General features: G+C 40.5%; 1 protein-coding gene across 3 annotated transcripts in view; it reads right to left on the bottom strand.

The window, feature by feature from the left end:
- The window catches only part of pigq (phosphatidylinositol glycan anchor biosynthesis, class Q), a 62,690-nt gene that overhangs the window by 10,966 nt on the left and 28,596 nt on the right, over nucleotides 1–23,128 (bottom strand). For all 3 annotated transcript variants that reach the window (XM_060840910.1, XM_060840912.1, XM_060840909.1), the window contains exon 7: nucleotides 3,860–3,971. In XM_060840910.1, coding sequence (XP_060696893.1) covers nucleotides 3,860–3,971 — 112 coding nt within the window. The remainder of the gene's footprint in view (nucleotides 1–3,859; nucleotides 3,972–23,128) is intronic.

Consider the following 23,128-nt stretch of genomic DNA (forward strand, 5'->3'; position numbering starts at 1 on the left):
ACACAATTCCTTGTAAGTCATTTTAAAATCAGACTTCAAGAGGACTGTTTGGGGAACAAACCATAACTTATTACAAAAAGGAAAAGATTGAAGAAACAAACTGAAAATCAGCTGAAAGGAGGACCATAAGGCAGTCTAATGAAGGTAGATTTATGGGGATCCAAGTCCTTAGCAGCACAAATATAAGATATTCACTATAGAATCCAATAAAGGAATTCAGGAAACACTTTACTCAGTGTGAGAGTGTGGACCTTGTTAACACATATAACACGTGAGGTGAACAGCAAGGGTAAACTAGTTTAGGAAGTGAAGGAGATAGACACTGGTACAGAAAAAGTCAGGGTTCTTCTCATGTCCTTGCTGTAGTGCTCCTTGTGCACCAGAACTTGCTTGACTAGGAAATCAGCTTTTCTACTATCGCTACAACATTGGATTAGATTACTTACAGTGTGGAAACAGGCCCTTCGGCCCAACAAGTCCACACCAACCCGCCGAAGCGCAACCCACCCATGCCCCTACATTTACCCCTTACCAAACACTACGGGCAATTTAGCATGGCCAATTCACCTGACCCGCACATCTTTGGACTGTGGGAGGAAACCGGAGCACCCGGAGGAAACCCACGCAGACACGGGGAGAACGTGCAAACTCCACACAGTCAGTCGCCTGAGTCGGGAATTGAACCCGGGTCTCAGGCGCTGTGAGGCAGCAGTGCTAACCACTGTGCCACCGTGCCGTATCCAGCTTACAAAATGGACATTTAGCTGAATATGTCCTGTCTGTAAAAACCAGGACAAATCCAACTGCGCCAACTGCTGCCCCATCACTCTACTTTTAAGCATACACAATGATGGAAGGGAGTCTTCAACAGCATCATAAAGTAACACTTGCTTTACAATAACCTGCTCACTGATTCAGCTCTTCACCTGATTACAGCCTTGGTCCGTACCTGGGCAAAAGAGTTGGATCCCAGAGGGGAAGCAAGCATGACTGCCTTTGACATTAAGGCAGCATTTGACTGATTTAGCAAAATTGAAGTTAATTGGGATCAATGGAGTGAGAAATGGAGAGGAAGGGGTGGAGGGGGAAGATGAGGGAGGAATACTTTGCTGATTGGAATCATAACTAATGGAAGAGAATATAGTTGTTCTTGTTGGAAGCCAATTATCTCATGCCATGGGATTTTCTGGCATTCCTCAGAGTAATGTCTGAGGTCCAACTATTATTAACAGATTCATTAATGATCACTCCTCCAACATTCAGTCTGAAGTAAAGGTGCTTGCTGATAATTGCAAAGCGCTCAATAGATAATGGGCATCTCCAAGAAGATCTGATTAAAGGCTTTTGCCCGAAACATTGGCTCTCCTGCTCTTCGCATGCTGCCTGACCTGCTGTGCTTTTCCAGCACCACACTCTCGACTCCAGTCTCCAGCATTTGCAGTCCTCACTTTCGCCCATCTCCAAGAAGACAACAAGAGTGGAACCATGGGTTCTGGACATTCAACGGCATTACTTTTGATGAATCCCAAATCAACATCTAGGGGTGAGGGAGTTGCCATTGATCAGAAGCTGCATCAGAGCAGCCATATAAATAGTGTGGCTACAATAGCACGGTGGCACAGTGGTTAGCACTGCTGCCTCACAGCGCCAGAGTCCCAGGTTCAATTCCCACTTCAGACGACTGACTGTATGGAGTTTGCACGTTCTCCCCGTGTCTGTGTGGGTTTCCTCTGGTTTCCTCCCACAGTCCAAAAATGTGCAGGTTAGGTGAACTGGCCATACTAAATTGCCCGTAGTGTTAGATGCAGGGGTAAGTGTAGGGGAATGGGTCTGGGTGTGTGTGCTTTGGCGGGTCGGTGTGGACTTGTTGGGCCGAAGAGCCTGTTTCCACACTGTAAGTAAGTAAATAATCTAAAAATCTTCTCCCAAACTTTAATCTAAAAAAAAACTGATCAGGTGATGGGAATCCTGCAGTGACTAACTCACCTCCCAACTCAAAGCATTTCCACCATCCGCAACACACAAGTTCTGAATGTGATGGAATCTCTACTTGACTGGAGAATTGCAGCCCCCAACAGTCCTTAATTGGCACAACATCACCCAGAAAAAAACAAACCACTCCATGGAGTCCCATCTAGTACCTTAGACATTTGTCTCCACTAATCACAACAGTAGTAATTTACAAGAGGTACTACACTAATTCAATAAGACTCTTTCCATTCCCATAATCTCTGCCAACTAGAAGGACAAGAGCAGCAGATGAATGGGAACATCACCACTTGCAAGTTCCTCTCCTGACCACACACGTTTCTGAAGAACTTTATCATTTATCACTTCATCAGGAAGGGCTTTTGCCCAAAATATCGATTTTTCTGCTCCTTAGATGCTGCCTGACCTGCTGTGCGTTTCCAGCATTACTCTAACCTTGACTCTGATCTCCGGCATCTGCAGTCCTCACTTTCATCTGTGGCATACTTATCCCCGTGGACTGCAATGCTTTAAGACGGTGGCTCACCATCACCTAAAGGGCATTTAGGGGTGGGTAATAAATGCTGGCCCTGTGATGCTAACATGCCATGATGAATCCCAAATCAACATCTAGAGGTGGGGGAGTTGCCATTGATCAGAAGCTGCATCAGAGCAGCCATATAAATAGTGACTGGGTGGGATACAGTAAGGTGTAGGGAATCTCACGTAGATCTGCATAAATAGGTCAATGCAGTGTAATACTTTGTAATTTATAATTTTAAATGTCTCCACTGAATTTTTAAAAAAATTTCTCTTTTCTTAATAGAACTATTCCAAATTCCCTTGTCTCTTCACGTAACTGATGTCCTTACTTTTGATTTCATACCAATGTCTCTGTTGAGAGAGTTTAGGATTCCATTGTGCTTTTCCTAATAATGATTTTAACTTTCCCACCATCTTTTAGGATTTGTATCAGTATAATCCTAGGTCTCTCTTCAACTCCTACACCAAATACAAAATGTACAAAAATCCTTCATGTTACAGATTCTTTATCAATCCCTTCAGAAATCTATCGTAATTTCAGCAATTTGTTTTAGCGTAGTGTTTTTGACAAGTATGTTAAAAAAGTTTCTAGTTGCTGTTGGGTCAGTAAGCAGAGGATACAAACTAAAGTAAATTGGTCTCAGAATATGAGAAGGTGTTAGGAAGACATGCTTTACACACAGGGGGTTATCATTATGTGGAAGTGTTCTGAAGAGGAGTCATACCAGACTCAAAGGTTAACTTTGTTTCTATCTCCACAAATGCTACCTGAGTTTCTCCAGCATTATGTGTTATTTGCATGTTTCTATGAATTTGTCAATGCTTTATGATCCTACATTTCCCATGAATGAAATACACCATTAAATGCCTAAATAAGGTTTGTTCCCAAGACAGAGGTCAAGAGGAGTCATGAGTTCAAGTTCTGGGTTTGAGAACTCTGAGACAACATTGGTTGCGGTGGAGCTCTGACCAAGTTATAACAGTCGTACAATTGTCCTCCTGCACTTTCAGTTCTCTTTGAGGGATCAGCTCAATGTTCAAGCAGTGAAATGGAGTCACAGAGGGAAAAACATTGGGAAGCCCTGCTCTAAATGGTGCATGGGGTGGTGACCACATAGCAGTAGAGAAGATACAGTGCAAATTGATCCCATCCTATCCTCCAAGGCTGTACAAAAAGACTTACAGATGCTGTGCATTGAAATAAGCTGCATACAAAGAAAGTTTAAAGGGATTGTTGTTGCTATCATAATCCAGTATATGTATAAAATTTGCAGGTGATAGTCAAAACAATTTAATGTTCTGGTACCCTAATAACTCAAAAATGTTAGGGAGCAGAAAAATTCACCACCTGATCCAAGTCATATGAGCAGGAATCCACACGCTGCCTCAGAACATTCCATTTCTTTCCTCTGAATAATCGCCAAAGAGATGATAAGCCATAGATCTTCAAACAGTAGAGTCTTTAGAACAGGAAACACATTCAAATGTTATGCCTTACAAATAACAAATGTTATAGCATTATGCAAATAGAAAGCTGGTCATTTTAAAAAACAAATTCACCATTTGTACAATTTTTACATTTTTGCACCAAGCATCCACAGTTTACGCAACGAATTTATTGTCAAACTGACATGAGAAAGACACATTTACCTTCTAGCAGATCTATTCAAAGTCTTCAAATATTCAACTTTGCATTTGATGGACTAACAATTTGTAGGATCAAAGCAATTACATCAAATTGTGCCAGTCTGTAGTTAGGCCTATTTATTTTCTTGAAAGAAACAAATATCTAATCTCAGTGTCTTTTGCATTTGCTCTGTTATTATCTTCCCATTATTTTTCCTTTAGGGCTTGATTGATTCTTTCTCAGGCAATGCTCACCTCCCATTGATTCAATTCTGGAGAAAGTACACTGACCTGAAACTTTAACTCTCTTCCTCTCTCCATAGGTGCTGCCCAGCATAGAGTGTGTTCAGCATTTTTAAAAATTCCTGATTTTTTTTCAGTTCCTACAGTTTATTCTCAGACCTTGGAATCTCCAAAGGATTTTGCTTTATGACTTTATTCATATTGAGGTACATCGAAGAAGGATAGAACATTTAGTCCCTTAATTCTGCTCTGTCATTCTAATATATCAGCTCCTTGTCAGAGTCTCCCTCACCAGTGGAAGTAATTTGTCCTCATTTACATTATTTGTTTCCCTTAAAATTTTGAGAACTCCAATTAAGCCACCCTTGAGCTGTCTAAATCAAAATGAATACAACCTCAGTTTGCAAAATAACTCCTCATAATTTTAGCCTTTGAATCCAGGTATCATTCTACTGAATTGATGCTACATTCCCTTGAACATATATTCTGTGCAAAACTGCTGTTAGTTTAAGAGTGAGGTGGCTGAAGGAAAGTTTGTATTAGTGATAACCAGAGGAATTAATGGAGCTGAAGGTGATAACCCTAGGACCTGACACTTTACATTTGATAGTGTTGAAAGGGATGGCATTATCTTCCAAAGTTTTATAGATTCTGAAATGATTCTTATGGTTTGGAAAGTAACCAACAATCACCCGCTTTTTAAAAATGGAGTGAGGGAGAAAACAGAAGAACAGATTTGTTAGCTTTACACTAGTATTAGGGAAAATGCTAGAATCTATTATAAAGAATTTGATAGTTAGACATTTGGATAAAAGTGATCTGATTAAGCATTGTCAACACTGATTTGCAAATTGGAAATAGTTTGGCAAACTTGTCGGAAATTTTTTTACTAACAAAACTAATAAAGGAGAGCTGATACACTTCGATTTGCAGAAGGCTTGTGATATATGCTATGAAAAGACATCAGACAAACTGGGTCTATATTCTCTAGCGTTTTAAAGAATGGGAGATGATCTCATTGCAACTTATAAGATACTTAAATAGATAGACAGGGTAGATGTTTTCCCTGGCTGGGCAGTCTAGAACCAGAGAGCACTATTAAAAAATAAGATGGATGCAACTTAGGCCTGAAATGAGATGCATGTTATTTTACTCATGGCATGGTAAACTTATGGAATTCTCTGCCACAGGAGTCTGTGGAAGCTCAGGCTTTGAGAATATTTAAGATAGAGAGTGGCAGATTACCAATGGCAAACAGGGTCATGGGAATGGCATGGGTAAAAGACATTGAAGTGTTCGATTATGAGTGATTAAGCAAATGGTCAACATGCCATTTGCTGTTCTAATTGCTTGTAGCTCCTGCATGCTAATATTTGCACAAGTGCATCCAAGTCTCCTTAAACATCAGCACTTAATATTTTACAACTATTAAGAACAGAAAACCAAGATATCTGTGCAGAGAAGCAGAGTTAACACTTCAGATTAGATTACCATTAGATTAGATTACTTACTTAGAAACAGGCCCTTCGGCCCAACAAGTCCACACTGACCTGCCAAAGTGCAACCCACCCAGACCCATTCCCCTACATTTACCCCTTCACCTAACACTACGGTCAATTTTAGCATGGCCAATTCGCCTAAACTGCACATTTTTGAACTGTGGGAGGAAACCAGAGTACCTGCAGGAAACCCAAGCAGACACAGGGAGAATGTGCAAACCCCACACAGTCAGTTGCCTGAGGCGGGAATTGAACCTGGGTCTCTGGCGCTGTGAGGCAGCAGTGCTAACCACTGTGCTACCACACTGCACGATCTGAATTTTCATCAGAACTGGATTGTTAATTATTCAAGGTTCGCGTTGGTTATTCTTTCATGAGATGAGGACATCACTGGCAAAGTCAGCTTTTACTACTCATCCCTAAATTCTCTCAACTGAGTAGCTAGCTCGTTCATTTAAGAGGGCAGTTAAGTATCAACCACTTACTGTGGATCAAGTCAAATGTAAGATATACCAGTTTAGCATAACAGATTTCCTTCTAAAAATGACATCAGTAATACAGATGGGGTGATAGTCTCTGGATACCATTAAGATTAGTTTTCAATTCCAAATTTATTAATTAAATTTAAATTCAGTCAGATGCCACAGTGGCATTTGAACTCACAATCTCAGAGCATTAGCTTCTGAATTACTAATTCAGTGATATTATCACAACAGCACTATCTCACCCTAGCTGATAATGCAGCAGTTACATTATATTACAACAGTGATTAAACCATACATTTCATTCATTGTAAAGCACACCCAGTGATTGAGAAAAGCACTGTATAAATAAGTCTTTCTTTTATTATAGACACTATATGCTATATAGATGATGGCAATTGTCAAGTTAGATGAATGATACCTTATTAAAGAGTTTTTACTATTTTGGAAAAAAAAGTCCAAAAACAAAATAGTTCCAAAAAAATGGAAAATTCCAGGGTTTTTTTTTGACTGTATTGTTGACATAAACTCTTTCATTTTCAGTTATCATCTGTGTTATGAATTAGAAGATTTTAAGCAAAATGTACATGAAGCACAATGAAACGAAAAACTTGTAAAAAAGCCAAATTTAGTAAACTATTCATTGAATTTGACAGTGTAACATTCACACATCTCCAATATTCACACCCACTATAATTCCATAAGCAACCACTTTATGGGAAAACAGAATAAAAAGGCGACAAACATCACTTTAATATTCAACATGCACCAAGTTAATGACACTCCAAACATTGACAAACAGAGCCATTTTATATTGCATGAATATGTTTTCTTCCTGGAAACTGTGACTGAAGAGTACTTTTGTTTAAGAAATAAAAACCCTCACTATTAGTGCACACTAACTGGAATCCTGCACAAACAACAATCGCCTTCTGCTTTCCAGAACAGGCCTCCCAGGTCAGGCTAAAGAAAGACAATGATTGCTTTCAATACAAATGTTAACATGGAAGACAAAGACAGTAATATGGAATAAAGCACGATTCTGATCTTCTCTTTAATTTGTGGCTGTAATTCAAAAAGCCACATTGTACAAACTAGAAGTGCTGCATGTGCAATATCCTTGCTACTGTGAACGGACTGGGTTGGTGATAATGTCAGCATGACTTAAGAACACGATATCAAAGCAATGCAAATCTCTCAAAGGCTTATTCACAGTACCACTAACATTTCTACTTTTAGTATTCATAAGTTTCAATTCTGATTTTAACTAACCCCACCAGGTCGAAACTAGGTGGGTGAGGCAATTAAAATTAAACCAGAAATTTACCCCACCCCCATTCCATTTCTTTGTCCTGTTATTAACTCACTCAGTCTTTTTCACAGAGTAGGGGAGTTCAAAACTTTTGGTTTTAGTTTAGGCACAGGTTTTAGTTGAGAGGGGAAAGATTTAAAAGATACGTAAGGGGCAACTTTTCCACGCAGACAGTGGTGTGTTTATGGAATGAGCTGCCAGAGAAAGTGGTGGAGGCTGGTATATAATAAGCATCTGATGGGTACATGAATAGGAAGGGTTTAGAGGGATATGGACCAAATGCTAGCAAATGAAACTAGGTTAGATTAGATTAGATTAGATTAGATTACTTACAGTGTGGAAACAGGCCCTTCGGCCCAACAAGTCCACACCGATCCGCCGAAGCGCAACCCACCCATACCCCTACATTTACCCCTACCTAACACTACGGGCAATTTAGCATGGCCAATTCACCTGACCTGCACATCTTTGGGCTGTGGGAGGAAACCGGAGCACCCGGAGGAAACCCACACAGACACGGGGAGAACGTGCAAACTCCACACAGTCAGTCGCCTGAGTCGGGAATTGAACCCGGGTCTCAGGCGCTGTGAGGAAGCAATGCTAACCACTGTGCCACTGTGCCGCCCACTAGGATGTCAGCGCGGACAGGTTAGACTAAAGGGTATGTTTGTGCTAAGCAACTCTCTGACTCTCTTTTGAGGTGGTAAGTGTGGCCCTATGGGATTAAGCAGAGTACTTCAATAAACATGCAGATTGTCAGATGGCAGCATCAGACGGTTTAAATGGGGAAGCAGTCTCTTCAGATCTGCACAGAGCTGCTGAGGGCAGAACAAGTCCAAATGATGTTTGAGATATTTTATTTCAGCCCAATAAGGAAACCTTGCACTGTCTTTGCATCTGGCTCTGTGTTGATTCTTCTTCCATGGAATATTCTTTTGTAATGTGGTTTTATTCCCACATCCACAGGTTTGGAGTCAAGACAGGCTGGTTGAGAAAAAGACAAGGTCACAAACCATCTTTAGGCTCGAGCTTCTTCGTAACAGCGTTTATTGTGCATTAGGTCAATATGCTGAAATACTTTGTATTCAGAGATACACATATTCGTAAACTTTACCACCTGATGATAGTCAGTCTTGTCTACATGCTTTTTTGCATGTGTTTCTAACATTCATCTGGCTAGTTGTGAGGCTTCTACCTAGCCCTGCCGTTCCTGCCCAGCCCTTCTTCATCGCCCCCCTCACTATACTATTTATGCCCAGTGAGGAGAAGTTCTGCAACATCATTGCAAGGTTGCCCCAGAATTCCAAAGTTCTTACGTAACAGATGTGAATGCACTGGAAGAGCCAATATTTGTTTCTCATTCCTAACGGCCCCTTGACCTGAGTGGGAGAAAGTGAGGACTGCAGAGGCTGGAGATCAGATTCAAAAAGTGTTGTGCTGGAAAAGCACAGCTCAGGCAGCATCTGAGGAGCATATGTTCTTCATCAGGAACGACCTGAATGGTTGGCTGGGTCATTTCAGAGGTCTTTAAAAATCAACTGCACCTTTGTGAGTGTGGAGTCACATTAAGTAAGGCTGGGTAAGAATGGCAGTCTTCTTTCCCTAGGGGACATTAGTAAACTGGATGTGCTTTCATGACAGTGAACTACAGTTTCATAATCACAATCACCGAGACTAGTTGTCAATTCTAAATTTTATTAATTGAATTTAAATACCACTGCCTGATATGGTGGGATTTGAACTTATAACCAGAGCATTGGGACTCTGGACTATTAGTCCAGTGAGATAGCCAATTCTCTAGCACAAATGCTTCCATGCTCCACCAGTAACGGATAAGACTGTCACCCATCTCATGCCCTCTTCAAGTGAATGCTAGGAACAGTTTTCATCTGTTGCCACTTGCAGCTTCCTGTAGATGAATCCCTACTTGTACCCTACAGCCAGACCGTGATTCTGGCCAGGAGTTAGATAAAATGTATTGAAATTAAGCCTCATCTTCCCCAGACTCCTGGAGGAACTGCCTACTCTGGTGCTTGCTTATGCTACACTCGTTTCCCCCTTTCATCTTTAAAAATTGACCCCAATATGGCTAGAATATTTTAAACTATTGTATCAAAAGTATTGTAGAATCAAAACATTTATGGCATAGAAAGAGGCCTTTTGCCCTGTCACAAATATATCTGCCGAAATCAGGTCACCCAGGCTATTCCCACTATCTAACCTTTGGTCTGTAGCCTTGCAGGTTATGACATTTGAGGTGCACATCTGACACCTTTGAAATAGAACTTAGAACATTACAGCACAGTACAGGCCCTTCAATGTTATACTGACCTGTGGAACCAATCTGAAGCCTATCTATCCTATACTATTACATTTTCACCCATATGTTTATCCAATGACCATTTAAATGCCCTTAAAGTTGGCAAGTCTATTACTGTTGCAGGTAGGGCGTTCCATGCCCCTACTACTCGGAATAAAGAAACTATCTCTGACACCTGTCCTACATCTATCACCCCTCGATTTAAAGCTATGTGCCTTCGTACTAGCCATCACCATCCGAGGAAAAAAGTTCTCACTGTCCACCCTATCTAACGCTCTCATTATCTTTTTTGTCTCAATTAAGTCACCTCTCAACCTCCTCTCCAATGAAAACAGCCTCAAGTTCCTCAGCCTTTCCTCATAAGACCTTCCCTCCATACCAGGCAACATCCTAATAAATTTGCTTTGAACCCTTTACAAAGCTTCTACATTCTTACTATATTGCAGTGACCAGAATTGTACACAATACTCCAAGTGCAGCCACCCCAGAGTTTCGTACAGCTGCACCATGATCTTGTGGCTCTGAAACTCAATCTGCCTACCAATAAATGTCAGCACACCATTCTTAACAACCCTATCAACCTGGGTGGCAACTTCAGCAGTTTTTATGCACCTGAACACCAAGATCTCTCTGTTCAATTACATTGCCAAGAATTTTACCATTAGCCCAGTAATTTGCATTCCTGTTACTTCTTCCGAAATGAACTACGTCACACTTTTCCGTATTAAACTCCATTTGCTACTTCTCAGCCCAGCTCTGCATCTTATCTATGTCCCTTTGTAACCTGCAACATCCTTCCACACTGTCCACAACTCCACCGACCATAGTGTCATCTGCAAATTTACTAATCCATCCTTCTACCCCCTCATCCAGGTCATTTATAAAAATGATAAACACCAGTGGACCCAAAACAGATCCTTGCGGTACACAAGTAGCTGAATTCCAGGATGAACATTTCCCATCAACCACCACCCTCTGTCTTCTTTCAGCTAGCCAATTTCTGATCCAAACCACTAAAATACCCTCAATCCCATGCCTCCGTATTTTCTGCAATAGTCTAACATGGGGCACCTTATCAAACACCTTACTGAAATCGATATGCATCACATCAACTGCTTTACCCTCATCCACCTGTTTGGTCACCTTCTCAAAGAACTCAATAACGTTTGTGAGGCATGAACTACTCTTCACAAAACCTGTGTTGATTATCCTTAATCAACCTATTCCTTTCTAGATGATTTTAAATCCTCTCTCTTATAACCTTTCCAACACTTTACCCACAATCGAAGTAAGGCTCACTGGCCTCTTATTACTAGGGTTGTCTCTACTCCCATTCTTGAACAAGGGGGACAACATTTGCTATGCTCCATTCTTCTGGCACAATTCCTGTAGACAATGACGACATAAAGATCAAAGCCAAAGGGTCTGCAATCTCTTCCCTGGCTTCCCAGAGAATCCTAGGATAAATCCATCTGGCCTTGGGGGCTTATCTATTTTCACACTTGCCAGAATTGCTAACACCTCCTCCTAGTGAACTTCAATCCCATCTAGTCTAGTAGCCTGCATCGCAGTATTCCCCTCAACAACATTGTCCTTTTCCAGTGTAAATACGGACGAAAAACATTCATTTAGCACTGCACCTATCTCTTTAGACTCCACGCACGACTTCCCACTACTGTCCTTGATTGGCCCTAATCTTACTCTAGTCATTCTTTTATTCCTGATATACCAAGCTTCAGGGTTTTCCATGATCCTACCTGCCAACGACTATTCATGTCCCCTCCTGGCTGTTCTGAGTTCTCCCTTTAAGTCTTTCCTGGCTAACTTTTAACTCTCAAGTGCCCTAACTGCGCCTTCATGTCTCATCCTAACATATGCCGCCTTCTTCTTTTGACAAGAGATTCAACTTCTTTAGTAAACCATGGTTCCACACTCAACCACTGAAAGGATTTGAGAAATCTGCCTCTACTAGATCCCTACCATACACCTGAGTGAAAACTTCATCTCCTTTCTTATCAACAATATTGTTTTCAACCCAGTGATGAGGTAAGCAAAAGAAGGAATCTAGTTATCAGTATTTTTTTTAAAACCAATTTTGCTTTGTTAAAATCAAAAACAGAAATTCATGGAAAAGCTCAGCAGGTCTGATAGCATCTGTGGAGAGAAACCAGAGTTAATGTTTCAGGTTCAGTGGTTCTTCTTTCGAACAACATCCGCAGTTCTTGCAGTTTTTAGTTTGCTTGGTTAAAAATTCAATTAAATTTCATTGAAAGAAAATGTCCTTGTTAAATCAAAGGAGAAAGTGAGGACTGCAGATGCTGGAGATCAGAGCTGAAAATGTGTTGCTGGAAAAGCGCAGTAGGTCAGGCAGCATCCAAGGAGCAGGAGAATCGACGTTTCAGGCGTGAGCCCTTCTTCAGGAATGCTGAAGAAGGGCTCATGACCGAAACATTGATTGTCCTGCTCCTTGGATGCTGCCTGACCTGCTGCGCCTTTCCAGCAACACATTTTCAGCTTATTAAATCAAACCAAGGATTTCAAAAACCCTTACTGTGCCATTAAGTGTACAGCAATATTGATAGCAACTATGCAAGGGGACTTAGTTGCAAGTCCATTATATAACCATACAAATAGAAGCTGTAATTATACGATTCTTATGCTTCATTGCAGAAGGGCTTCATATATTTTCTTTTTCGCTCTCTGTTAGCAAAGTGTTAAAAAGTCTATAAAAGGCATAGTAAGGGGGACACTGAATTAAGATTTTAAAAATACTGCTACTTCAACATCAGATAGAGATGCATTTTTAACTTTGCTTCCTAGGGCAGCGGGAAAAATAAGGAGGAATGCATGGCCTGCTTTTCAGTTCTTAATGACTTCAACATGACTGGACAGATCTGGGACAGATGCGTATTAGGGTTGGTACAGAACTATCTTCTATTATAGCAAATCATGTTCAAATAGAACAACTAGGCTGAGATTTTCACCACATAGGTGAACCATTCCACCATAAAAATTGTTGGAAAATTTTTAGTTGGAAACTTACATTCCCAAATCTGACGTTCCCACTTTTACTGGGTTGTGGGTTAAACATGTACTGTTTACAGACACTGATGGTGATTAAACTGATCAGCTGCTTCCACTCGAATATAAACCCAGGACACCATGGGAGTGAGGTCATAGCCCTCTTGTTTGGTTGGGGTGGGAAGGGGTTTGGAATTCTTAAATCCCTTGGAACCATCAAACCAGTAAAAGGCATGACAAGGTTTGTTGACACCTGCCAAGTTTCCTCAGACCTGCCAAGGAAAGCTGGGACCGGCCAGGAAACATTGAACTGTCAACAAGTGAATTGTCAAGAATTGTTGAACTGTCAAGGACGATCAAGACCTGTTAAGAAGTGTCAACATATGTCAAAATGTATAATGATGAATGAAAGTTCTTTTCTTAATGAAGTTCTATATTGCAGAACATGCCAAGTAACAGAACTTTATATTTCCTTCTATATGCAGGGGTACTTGTGGATAATAGACAGGTTGGCATTGTAGATGAAGAGGTAAATGGTGGTGAGTGGAAGCAAGCACTTAAGGCGGTACAAGGGTGTAAGTGGCCAAGGGGTGTAGATATAAGGGCATAAATGCCACAGGGCAAACTTGGGATGATAGGATGGGTAGAGGGTTCTACCTGGCATGGATGGGGAACACAGGTGAGGAAGAATGAGGGTTGGTCAAATAATTCATGCTTCATTTTACTTTTTGGACACAGCACTGGGGCAGTGTTCCACCCAGCCTTCTATGTCAAATGGCAACTTCCTCAGCTCTTTCGGACACCTGGCCAGACTTCCAATACAACTCACACTCAGACTAAAAATCAGGAGTGTGGCAGCTGGGAATCAGGTTCATGGAGCTGGGAATTCTCTGCTATCTGTGCACCCAACCTGGGAAAAAAGATTGGTATCAGTCACCAGCTATTCTATCATAGCCAATAGATTGTGCTTTTATCATGCAGCATTTATAAAATGGCTGTTTTCTAAAAATTTATTCATTTATAGGATATTGCCTTTTCTTAGCTGCCCTTGAGAGGTGGCGGTGGCCATTGCAATCTGCCTGTTGTGGGTTGACTCACAATGGCTTTAAGGGAAGCAATTTCAGGATTTTGACCCAGCAACAGTGAAGGAACAGTGATATAATTCCAAGTCAGGATGGTGTGTGGCTCGGAGGGGAACTTGAAAGTGGTTACGTTACCATACATCTGCTGCCCTTCTCCTTTTAGAAGGAAGTGGTCATGGGTTTGGATGGTGCTGTCCAAGAAAGGTTTTTTAGTTGCAGACATTTCTGCTGTCAATACCACAAAAGGCAGTAATGTGACAGCCAATGGCCTCTGCACTTCATTCTAATGCTCATTGTTCACAAGTGGTGTGACAGAATGGTAGGGATTGGGAATACAAGAATATTAGAAGGAAATGATTTAGACTATACAGCCCTTCAAACCTGCTGTACTATTCAGTGTCAGCTCCACCCTCTTGCCACTCCTCCACCCCATATCCCGTGATTCTTTCATGGAGTGTCCATGCTCCCGTGGGGTAGAAAATTCCATTTTCATTGTGATATTTTACATCTCAGCTTGTCCTGTGACTGGGTCGATCCTGTGCTCTAGATTCCAATCAAAGGAGACAATATCTTGATATTCGTATGAAGGCTCTTCAAAACCATCTATGTTTCAACAATGTTACCTTTCACTCTTCAAAATCTTATAGAATATTGGTTCAATTTCACTCTCATTGTAGGGGAGTCCAATGCTTCGTGCATTCAGAAAAATAGCAATACTATTTTTAAATTTACTGGTCTTTGCACGTAAGTGGTAAGGACAGCACAATATAAATTATAGTACAACTTGGGTCCAGTCACAAAGGGACACTCTAATAGCATTTATTAGAAAGCAATTGGTAAAGAATCTTGGTCAATTTTCCTAATTCCTGGGTGTTGCGATTACTTCCAACCATTTAGATAGTACAGCTCAGGCCAAAAATTAGAGTCATTCAGCATGGAAACAGATCCTTCGGTCTAACTTGTCTGCACTGACCAGACATTCCAATCTGACTACTCCTATTTGCCAGCATTAGGCCCATATCTCTCAAACATCTTTCTATTCATGTACCCATCCAGGTGCCTGTTAAATGCTATAATTGTACCCACATCCTCCCCTTCCTCTGACGGCTCATTCCATATATGCACCACTCTCTGAATGAGAAAAAAATACTCCACGGATCCTTTTTAAATCTTTGCCCTCTCACCTTATACCTATGCTCTCTAGATTTGGACTCCCTCACTCTGGGAAAAAGACCTTGGCTATTCATCCTACCCATGCTCATGATTTTATAAACCTCGATAAGGTCATCCCTTAGCCTCTGATGGTCCAGGGGAATAGGTCCTAACCTCTTCAGCCTCCTCCTATAATTCAAACCCTCCGATTGCGGCAACATCCTTTTAAATAGTTTCTGCATCCTCTCAAGTTTAACAATATCTTTCCCATAGAATTGTATACAACATTTTAAAGGTGGCCTCCCCAATGTCTTGTACAGCCGCAACATGAAGTCCCAAATTCCATACTCCGTGTTTGGATCATTGAAGGCAAGCATACTAAACACCTTCTTCACCACCCTTCTACTTGCAACCCCACTTTCAAGGAATGATGTGCCTGCACCCCTAGGTCACTTTGTTCATCAACACCCTACCATTAACTGTTAAGTCCTGCCTTAGTTTGTCCAATCAAAATGCAACACCTCACATTTATTTAAATTAAACTCCATTTGTCACTCCTCGGCCCAAGTGATCAAGGTCTTGAATGTACAACTTTTTTAAAGACGATGGAAGGAGCCTGCAAAAGGATTTCAAACTTTCATGATACCAATTGTTTAACACTGATATTTCAACTAAATAATTAAAGACAGGCAAGAAAAATAAATTCTCTTAATACAACCACATCATCATGACTAATCACTTCTTTTAACGATGTCTAATGATGTAAACTCTACCTGTAAGCAGTTTGAATTACAAAAAAAACATTGTTCAATTGGTTATTGTTATTGCAACAGATTCAGAAGATACATTAAAGCTTGTTCCAGAGCTTGGAAAACAGCCATTATCCTGAAACGAATGTGTTAGCAGCCTGCTAAACGAGGTAGAGTGAAGGCTGAAAAATACTCTTGATAGGATAATGTAGTTTCTGAAGAGCCAATATGTTAAGAAAAAAAATTAGTCATCTTCAGTTGTACAGCATATCTCCTTTCCTGCAATAACACTGTAGAGAGAGGGGCCATTTATGCTTTGTGCTGAGATATCAGATTGCTGGTGTGGTGGAAATACGTTTTAAAACAACTTGCAGTTTATCTGGAATACATCAAATACATCCAAAAATTATACCAAAAAGATTTGCATTTATTGTGTTAGTAACTATAGCACTACAACCCAATCTCAGCCAGGTATTTAGGAGAAATGAAGGAGGGCAGAGTTAAGTTCGTCTGCTCATCCAGTATAGTTAAGTGGTTTATTAACACTCATGGTCTAGATTCAACGGCAACTTTGGTGAGTGGACACTGACATTTGTACAACAATACCTCAGCCAGAATCTGTCATTTTAAGGATTAATCAGAAACCTCTACCTACAAGAAATGAATATTTTAAGCAACTGATCAGGTAAATGCCAAAGGGCTTCTAAGAGAGAGCTATAAGACAAGGCAAATTAATGCAATTTTACTTTAAGAGGGTATAAAATTACAAAATGTCATCTGAAAGATCTACTGTTACTAGCTTTTGTGAAATCCAAAACTAGCCAGAACTGGAATCCTGGTTTCCTTCCGCGACAGATTGTTAAACACAATCATACAGAATTATTTTGCATGACAGGGTGTAGTTTGAAGAAATGGCTTGTTTTAATAATTAGACTTTAGGTAACTCATTTCATTTTCCTTATACATTTCTGGACAGCCAGCTGTAATGGAAGCCAGTCTCTGTAAAAGATCTGTCATGCTGCACAGTTGAAGTTGGCAAGACATTTTGGAATTTAATAGTGAGAAACCGGAGAAATTACAATGACACTTTTAAAAGAACTAGAAAATTTTATTTGGCGGCATGACGTCTTGTTTTTAGTCTCAAATGTAAACCTAATTAAGTTGAACTGGAAGATTTACAGCCTTGAGGGCAGGGCTTCCCAAAATGGAGGTGGACTGAAATTTTGGTGTTTGAGCTCTTGGAACTGCTATGTGATAGTGTAGTAACTCCTGCAAGGCCCATTTAAACACTTGCAAATGTTTTGTACAGAAGCCATATATGGGCGGCACGGTGGCTCAGTAGTTAGCACTGCTGCCTCACAGCTCAGGGGCCCAGATTCAATTCCACCTTGGATGATTGCCCGTGTGGAATTTGCATGTTCACCCTGAGTCTGCATAGGTTTCCTCTGGGTACTCCAGATTCTTCCCATAATCTAAAGATATCCAAGTGAAGTGGACCGGCCATTTGGCCCAATATAAATTGCCTGTAGTGTTCAGGGGTGTGCAGTTAGGTGGATTAGCTGTGAGAAATTTAGGAATAGTGTACAGGGGAGTGTGTGGGTGTGGGTGTGGGTGAGATGCTCTTTGGCAGGACTTGATGGGCCAAATGTCCTGCTTCTGTACTGGAGGGATTCTATGACATTGTTTAATTGGCCAATGCTTTCAGGAGTGAAATGGTAGTTTTGTAAAAATCTGACTTTACTTCTCCCAGCCTCACAACTCTCTCTTCACATCACTTCTCCTTGCCGCTACCCTTTTCCCTCCTATAGTTCTCAATGTGCAGTCACAACAGTTATAAAACCTTTAATTGGAAAACAGTGGAAAAATGTTTGGGAAGAAATTTTAAATTTGGTGGAAATAGGTTGATACAAAAGAAAAGAAACTTGCATTTATATACGTGAAAGGTTGCAGTCAAACCCTAAAAAAGGCAACATGATAACAACCAGACATCTATATTTGTGATTTTCTTTTGAGATTTTTTTTCTATGCCCTATATGTCCAGGGCATAGAAAATGACTGACTGGCCTACTCCTGTTCCTTTTTCTTATGGTCTTCCAGCTCATAAAAGTAATACACTCCAGAGAATCTTCATGCCATTTCAGTGTAGACTAATTAACTACTTCATGAACAAAATTATATTTCAATTATTTTGATAAAAAAGCATTTAAAAATTAATGAACCATATCAAGTGCAAAGTAATTCACTTGCGATTTTCAAATTTATAAATGGAGCTATATACAGAAGTTCTCTGCTCATTCCATTTCTCATAAAAGTAATATCTTGAATTAATTTCATTGCCAGAATATTAGAAAGATGCAGTAACCTTGCAATAGGAACATCAGAATTAGGAGCAAGAGTAGGCAATTCAGTCCCCAAGTCTGCTCTGTCATTTAGTACAATCATCTCACCTTGGCCTCAACTTCACTCTCCTGCCCCTCCCCATAACCCTTCAAACCATTACTAATTGAAAATCTGTCTATCTACTCCTTAGATCTATTCAAGCTTCCACCACACTCAGAGGTACTGAATTCCATGGATTTATGTCTCAACTCGATGTTGAATCTGCCACCTCTTATAGTAAAGGCCATCCCTTATTTTAAATTATGCCCTCTCATTCTACATTGCCCCATGAATAAACATCCTCTCTCAGTCTACTTTGCCAATCTCTTTTAGCATCTTGGATACCTGAATTAGATCTTCTCATATTGTTCTGAACTCCAGAGAGTATCAGCCTAAACTGCTCTACCTTTCTTCATAACACAAAGCTCTCATTTTGGGAATTAATCTAGTGAATCGCCTTTAACTGCCTCCAATACAATTACGTTGCTCAAGTAAGGGAACCAAAGTTGAATTTACTACCTGGTGTATCTGCAAATTCCTTTTCTGCAATTCATACACAAAGACACACACATCTCTCTGCACCAAAGCACTCCGATGTATCTCTCCATTTCGATAATAAATTTCTTTTCCTCTGATCAAAATGGATAACTTCGTATTTATCCACATTAAACTTCATATACCAAATTGTGGACCATTCAACGAACCTATTCATTTTATCTGAAAATGTCTTATTTCTTCATTGCAACTGTTAGTGTCATCTGCAAATTTGGCTATAGTATCTTCTAACGTTACATCCAAGTCATTTCCTAGTATTATGATCTCAGACCATATCGCCAAACGTATTATGATCCTGGATGAAATGGGCAGCACAGTGGCTCAATGGTTAGCACTGCTGCCTCACAGCTCCAGTACCCAGATTTGATTCAATTTCTGGCTAATTGTGTGGAGTTTGCATGCTCTCCCCATGTCTGCGTGGAGTAAGTGAGGACTGCAGATGCTGGAGATCAGAGTGGAGAGTGTGGTGCTGGAAAAGCACAACAGGTCAGACAGCATTCGAGGAGCAGGAGAATTGACATTTCAGGCATAAGCCCTTCCTGATGAAGGGCTTATGCCTGAAATGTTGATTCTCCTGCTTCTCGGATGCTGCCTGACTTGCTGTGTTTTTCCAGCAACACAATCTCCACCCTTGTCTATGTGGATTTCCTCCCACAGTCCAAAGAAGTGTAGGTTAGGTGGATTGGCCATGCTAAATTGTCCATAGTATCCAAGGATGTGCAGGTTAGATGGGTTAACCATGGGAAATGTGGGATTATGGGGATAGGGTGAGGAGGTCTGGGTGGGATGCTGCTCAGAGGGTTGGTGCAAAGTCAGTGGACCGGGGAGCCTCTTTCCGGACTATAGAGATTCTCTGATTCAATGATTTTAAAAAAAAGAGATCCACCAAATTATGCTATGGGGACCAATAACCTTTATTATTTTAAAGTAGACAGCCATGATAGGGCAGTAGTAAAAGCAGAAAATCACCACATCACTATAGCCATTACACAAGGTGGAAACGTACAGGGGCCTGAGTAACATGGGCTACAGCAAGATTTATGGCAGAATTGGACAAGAATTCTGATGAGATTTATCCCGGTCGTCTCCAATAGGGACAGGACTCTCTCCCTATATGCGATGAGGAATCAAACATAGGGCACCTTTCACATGTCAGGTCTCCATCTGCCCTAATGCGGTCTATCTTCTCCAATAACGAGAGAAAGGGGAGAATCGAGTGCAGTGAAATAAGGTGACACGGCAGTTCGTGCAGAAGCATATAGTTGAAAGGTGGGGAGGTGCTCCAAATGGGTGAGATGGCAGTGCAAAGACCATTCAGGGTTAGTGGATTAGGAAATTGGGGAGAGTGGGAGAGAAAGATATTGCAGGAAATAATGAGACTGACAGAGCAGAAGCCTTGATGGGAGGTGGGCTGCTTTAGCAGAGAGAAAAGTGCAGTGCCTACCCTGGCAGAGAAGAGAATGTTTCTGACATTCCAGTGGTGCTGCTGCTCCATTCTTCTGAACCAGTGAGACAGCATTGACCCACATGGCAAGTTTGGGACAGGTTGTCAAGGTTCAAGACCTCTAGGTCCCAGTCAGCGAATCATGGTGTCATCGTCCCTTTTTCTGACTTATTCAGATTCCATTGTCAGCTGAACACAGCAACTTTGGAAGGCCAGTACACATCCAGATCTAAAGCAGTTTTTAAAAAATTGTGCACATGTTAGGAAGGCTGGTCTTCTCGTGGATATCTGTCAGGAATGCATGTAATAGGGTAGGGCTGGAATTGGATGCGATGGACATTATAGGGATAGACTAGGTAGTTAATGAGGTGAGTTTCCTAAGATACAGTTGAAATCTCATTCGGTCTTGTGGTGAGGACCCCTCCATAAAAACTCAGTGCAACTTGCTCAGCCAAAAATACATAAGATCCAGCCCACAGTTTCTAAAAGTCCAGTAGAATGAAAACAGTTTTGAGGAAAATGGCACTCTAGACAAACCGCTGTGAGAAAAATGAAATGTTTTAGCACCACCTGGTGAGCAAGATATCTAACTATATGGAATGATAATTTTGAAAGTAAACCCAGAGGACAGCAGAGGAACCTATCTGGATTTTGGAAAGAAGACAATTGGCAATTCCAATTTTATTAACTGCATATGTTGAAGCTAAGTATACGTTATGATAAACATTATTAACATAATATTCAATGTCATACTGTTTCATAGTTCAGAATGTGCATAAATTATAATGAGAAATATTTGGAATTGCAATGTAGATTTACAAACTAAACAAAAACTTGTTTGGACAAAAGGAGAGATGAGAGAAAAATATGGAGGAGTCCAATGAATGCTAAATATACAGGCATGTATATAGTGCAAAGGTATAGATTTCAATAAACTATAGATTTAAAAATTAAAACATCCAGTTTTAATGTGAACACACCACAAAAAGGTGCTGAGCAAAGGTCTAGCATTTGGCTAAAGCAAGAGGTGAAGAACATGAAATCAATCAGCATCTTGTTATTGCATTTTTCAGGACTTTTCTAATGACCTCAAGAGATGTCTTAGAGAAGTCAGCCACTCGCTTAATTTTAGACAAATGCGTAGCCATGATTATTCAAAAAGATTAGTTTTTAATATGCTTTTTAAAAAAAACTTGCTGTTTGGGCGAGGGTGATACCAGCAAGGTGGTATTATTTCCTGTCCCTGGCTATCTTGATGTGGTATTGGATTAGAAACAAGCTTTGCTTTACAATGAAGATATTTCCGAAATGGTGTTATGCAGGAAATTCCAGAGTTTTAGCACTGAGAGAATAGAAGAATAGAACAACACCTGCCCTCACTTTAGGATTTGGAGGGAAGCATGGAGAGATGGTGTTCCCACCAGATTGCTTTTCCTGTCCTCCTTGATAGCAAAGAGCACAGATATTGCAGGAACCCTGGTTAGTTGCTGAATCATTGGTCTGCAAATGGGATATACCACAACCATAGCGCACAGGTGTTGGAGAGATTGTAGTGGCATGAACCCCAGTTAACTGATCTGCTTTTTCCTGCATGACATTGAGATTTAAGTTGTTCAAACTATAACAATACTTGCTTGAACCTTGGCGAGGTCATAGAGGTTTGAGGAGATCAGAACAAATCATTGCTGATTTCTTGCATCTCCCATCATCAGATACAACTCTGGTACTGGAATAATTTCCAATAATTCAGTCATTATTGCTTATGGAGTAAACAAAACTTTTTGGCACTGTCCCCTGCTTAAAGGGAAAAATGTATATGAAACAAACCATGGTAGATCATACGACTTGTCCTTTATATCAATGTACTTGTTATGAGGCCTTTGTGCAATCTTAATTAGTTTGAATATCAAAATGCACGGCATTTTTTTGTAATCCAGGACAGCACATGAATTTGCTTGAAGAGTAACAGTTGTCATGACAATCACAGACAAAATGTGCAAGCCCTTATAGACTGCAGTAAGGTAATGACTAGGTAATCTGCTTATAATGGTTTGTTGAGGGATAAATATTGAAGAGAGGATTGGGAATATTTCCCATGCTCTTCTTCAAAATATTGCTATTGTTCTTTTGCACCCACCAGAAAGGACTCAAGGAACCGAATTTTTAAAGGTCTGTCCTCCAAAAGTGCAGTGATCTTTCAGCACTGGATGTCTGGAGGTCAACATAGGTTTGTGAGAAAGTGACCTTCCCTCCATCATAAAGCATGATGAATTCAATTTTTTGTATCTATTTGCATTGCTTCCATTTTGTGGGGAGGACGTTAGCAAGAAAATTATAAAATTAATTATAACATTTGGGGAACAGTCAAATCTGCCGAGGAAAAATTGTGGAGTTTCTTATGAGGTTATCAATCACTCACTCAGAATAATTCAAAGGTTACTGAGCAGTGAGTTATTGGAGAGAATAAGGAGTAAAAGAATAGGCTCCACATAGAGAAAAATGCTGCTGTCACTCTTCTGTTCAAAGTCAGTAGCTCTGTGTAACTGGGGCTCTGAAAGAAGACTGAGAACTGTTTAATAACTCCCTGTATTAGGGCTCGCAGAAGCACTGGTGCAGTTAAGTTTATTGTCAGAGTTCAGGAAAATCCCAGAGAGCTGTGGGAACTTGGAAATAGCTTGTGGGCCAGTAATAGCTAAATCCAGCTGAGAAAGGGGGGCATGAGGAAAAGCCACAAGCAGAGATTGAAGCAGAAA

Source organism: Hemiscyllium ocellatum, chromosome 20, assembly GCF_020745735.1.
Source record: "Hemiscyllium ocellatum isolate sHemOce1 chromosome 20, sHemOce1.pat.X.cur, whole genome shotgun sequence".
NCBI classification, from domain to species: Eukaryota; Metazoa; Chordata; class Chondrichthyes; order Orectolobiformes; family Hemiscylliidae; genus Hemiscyllium; species Hemiscyllium ocellatum.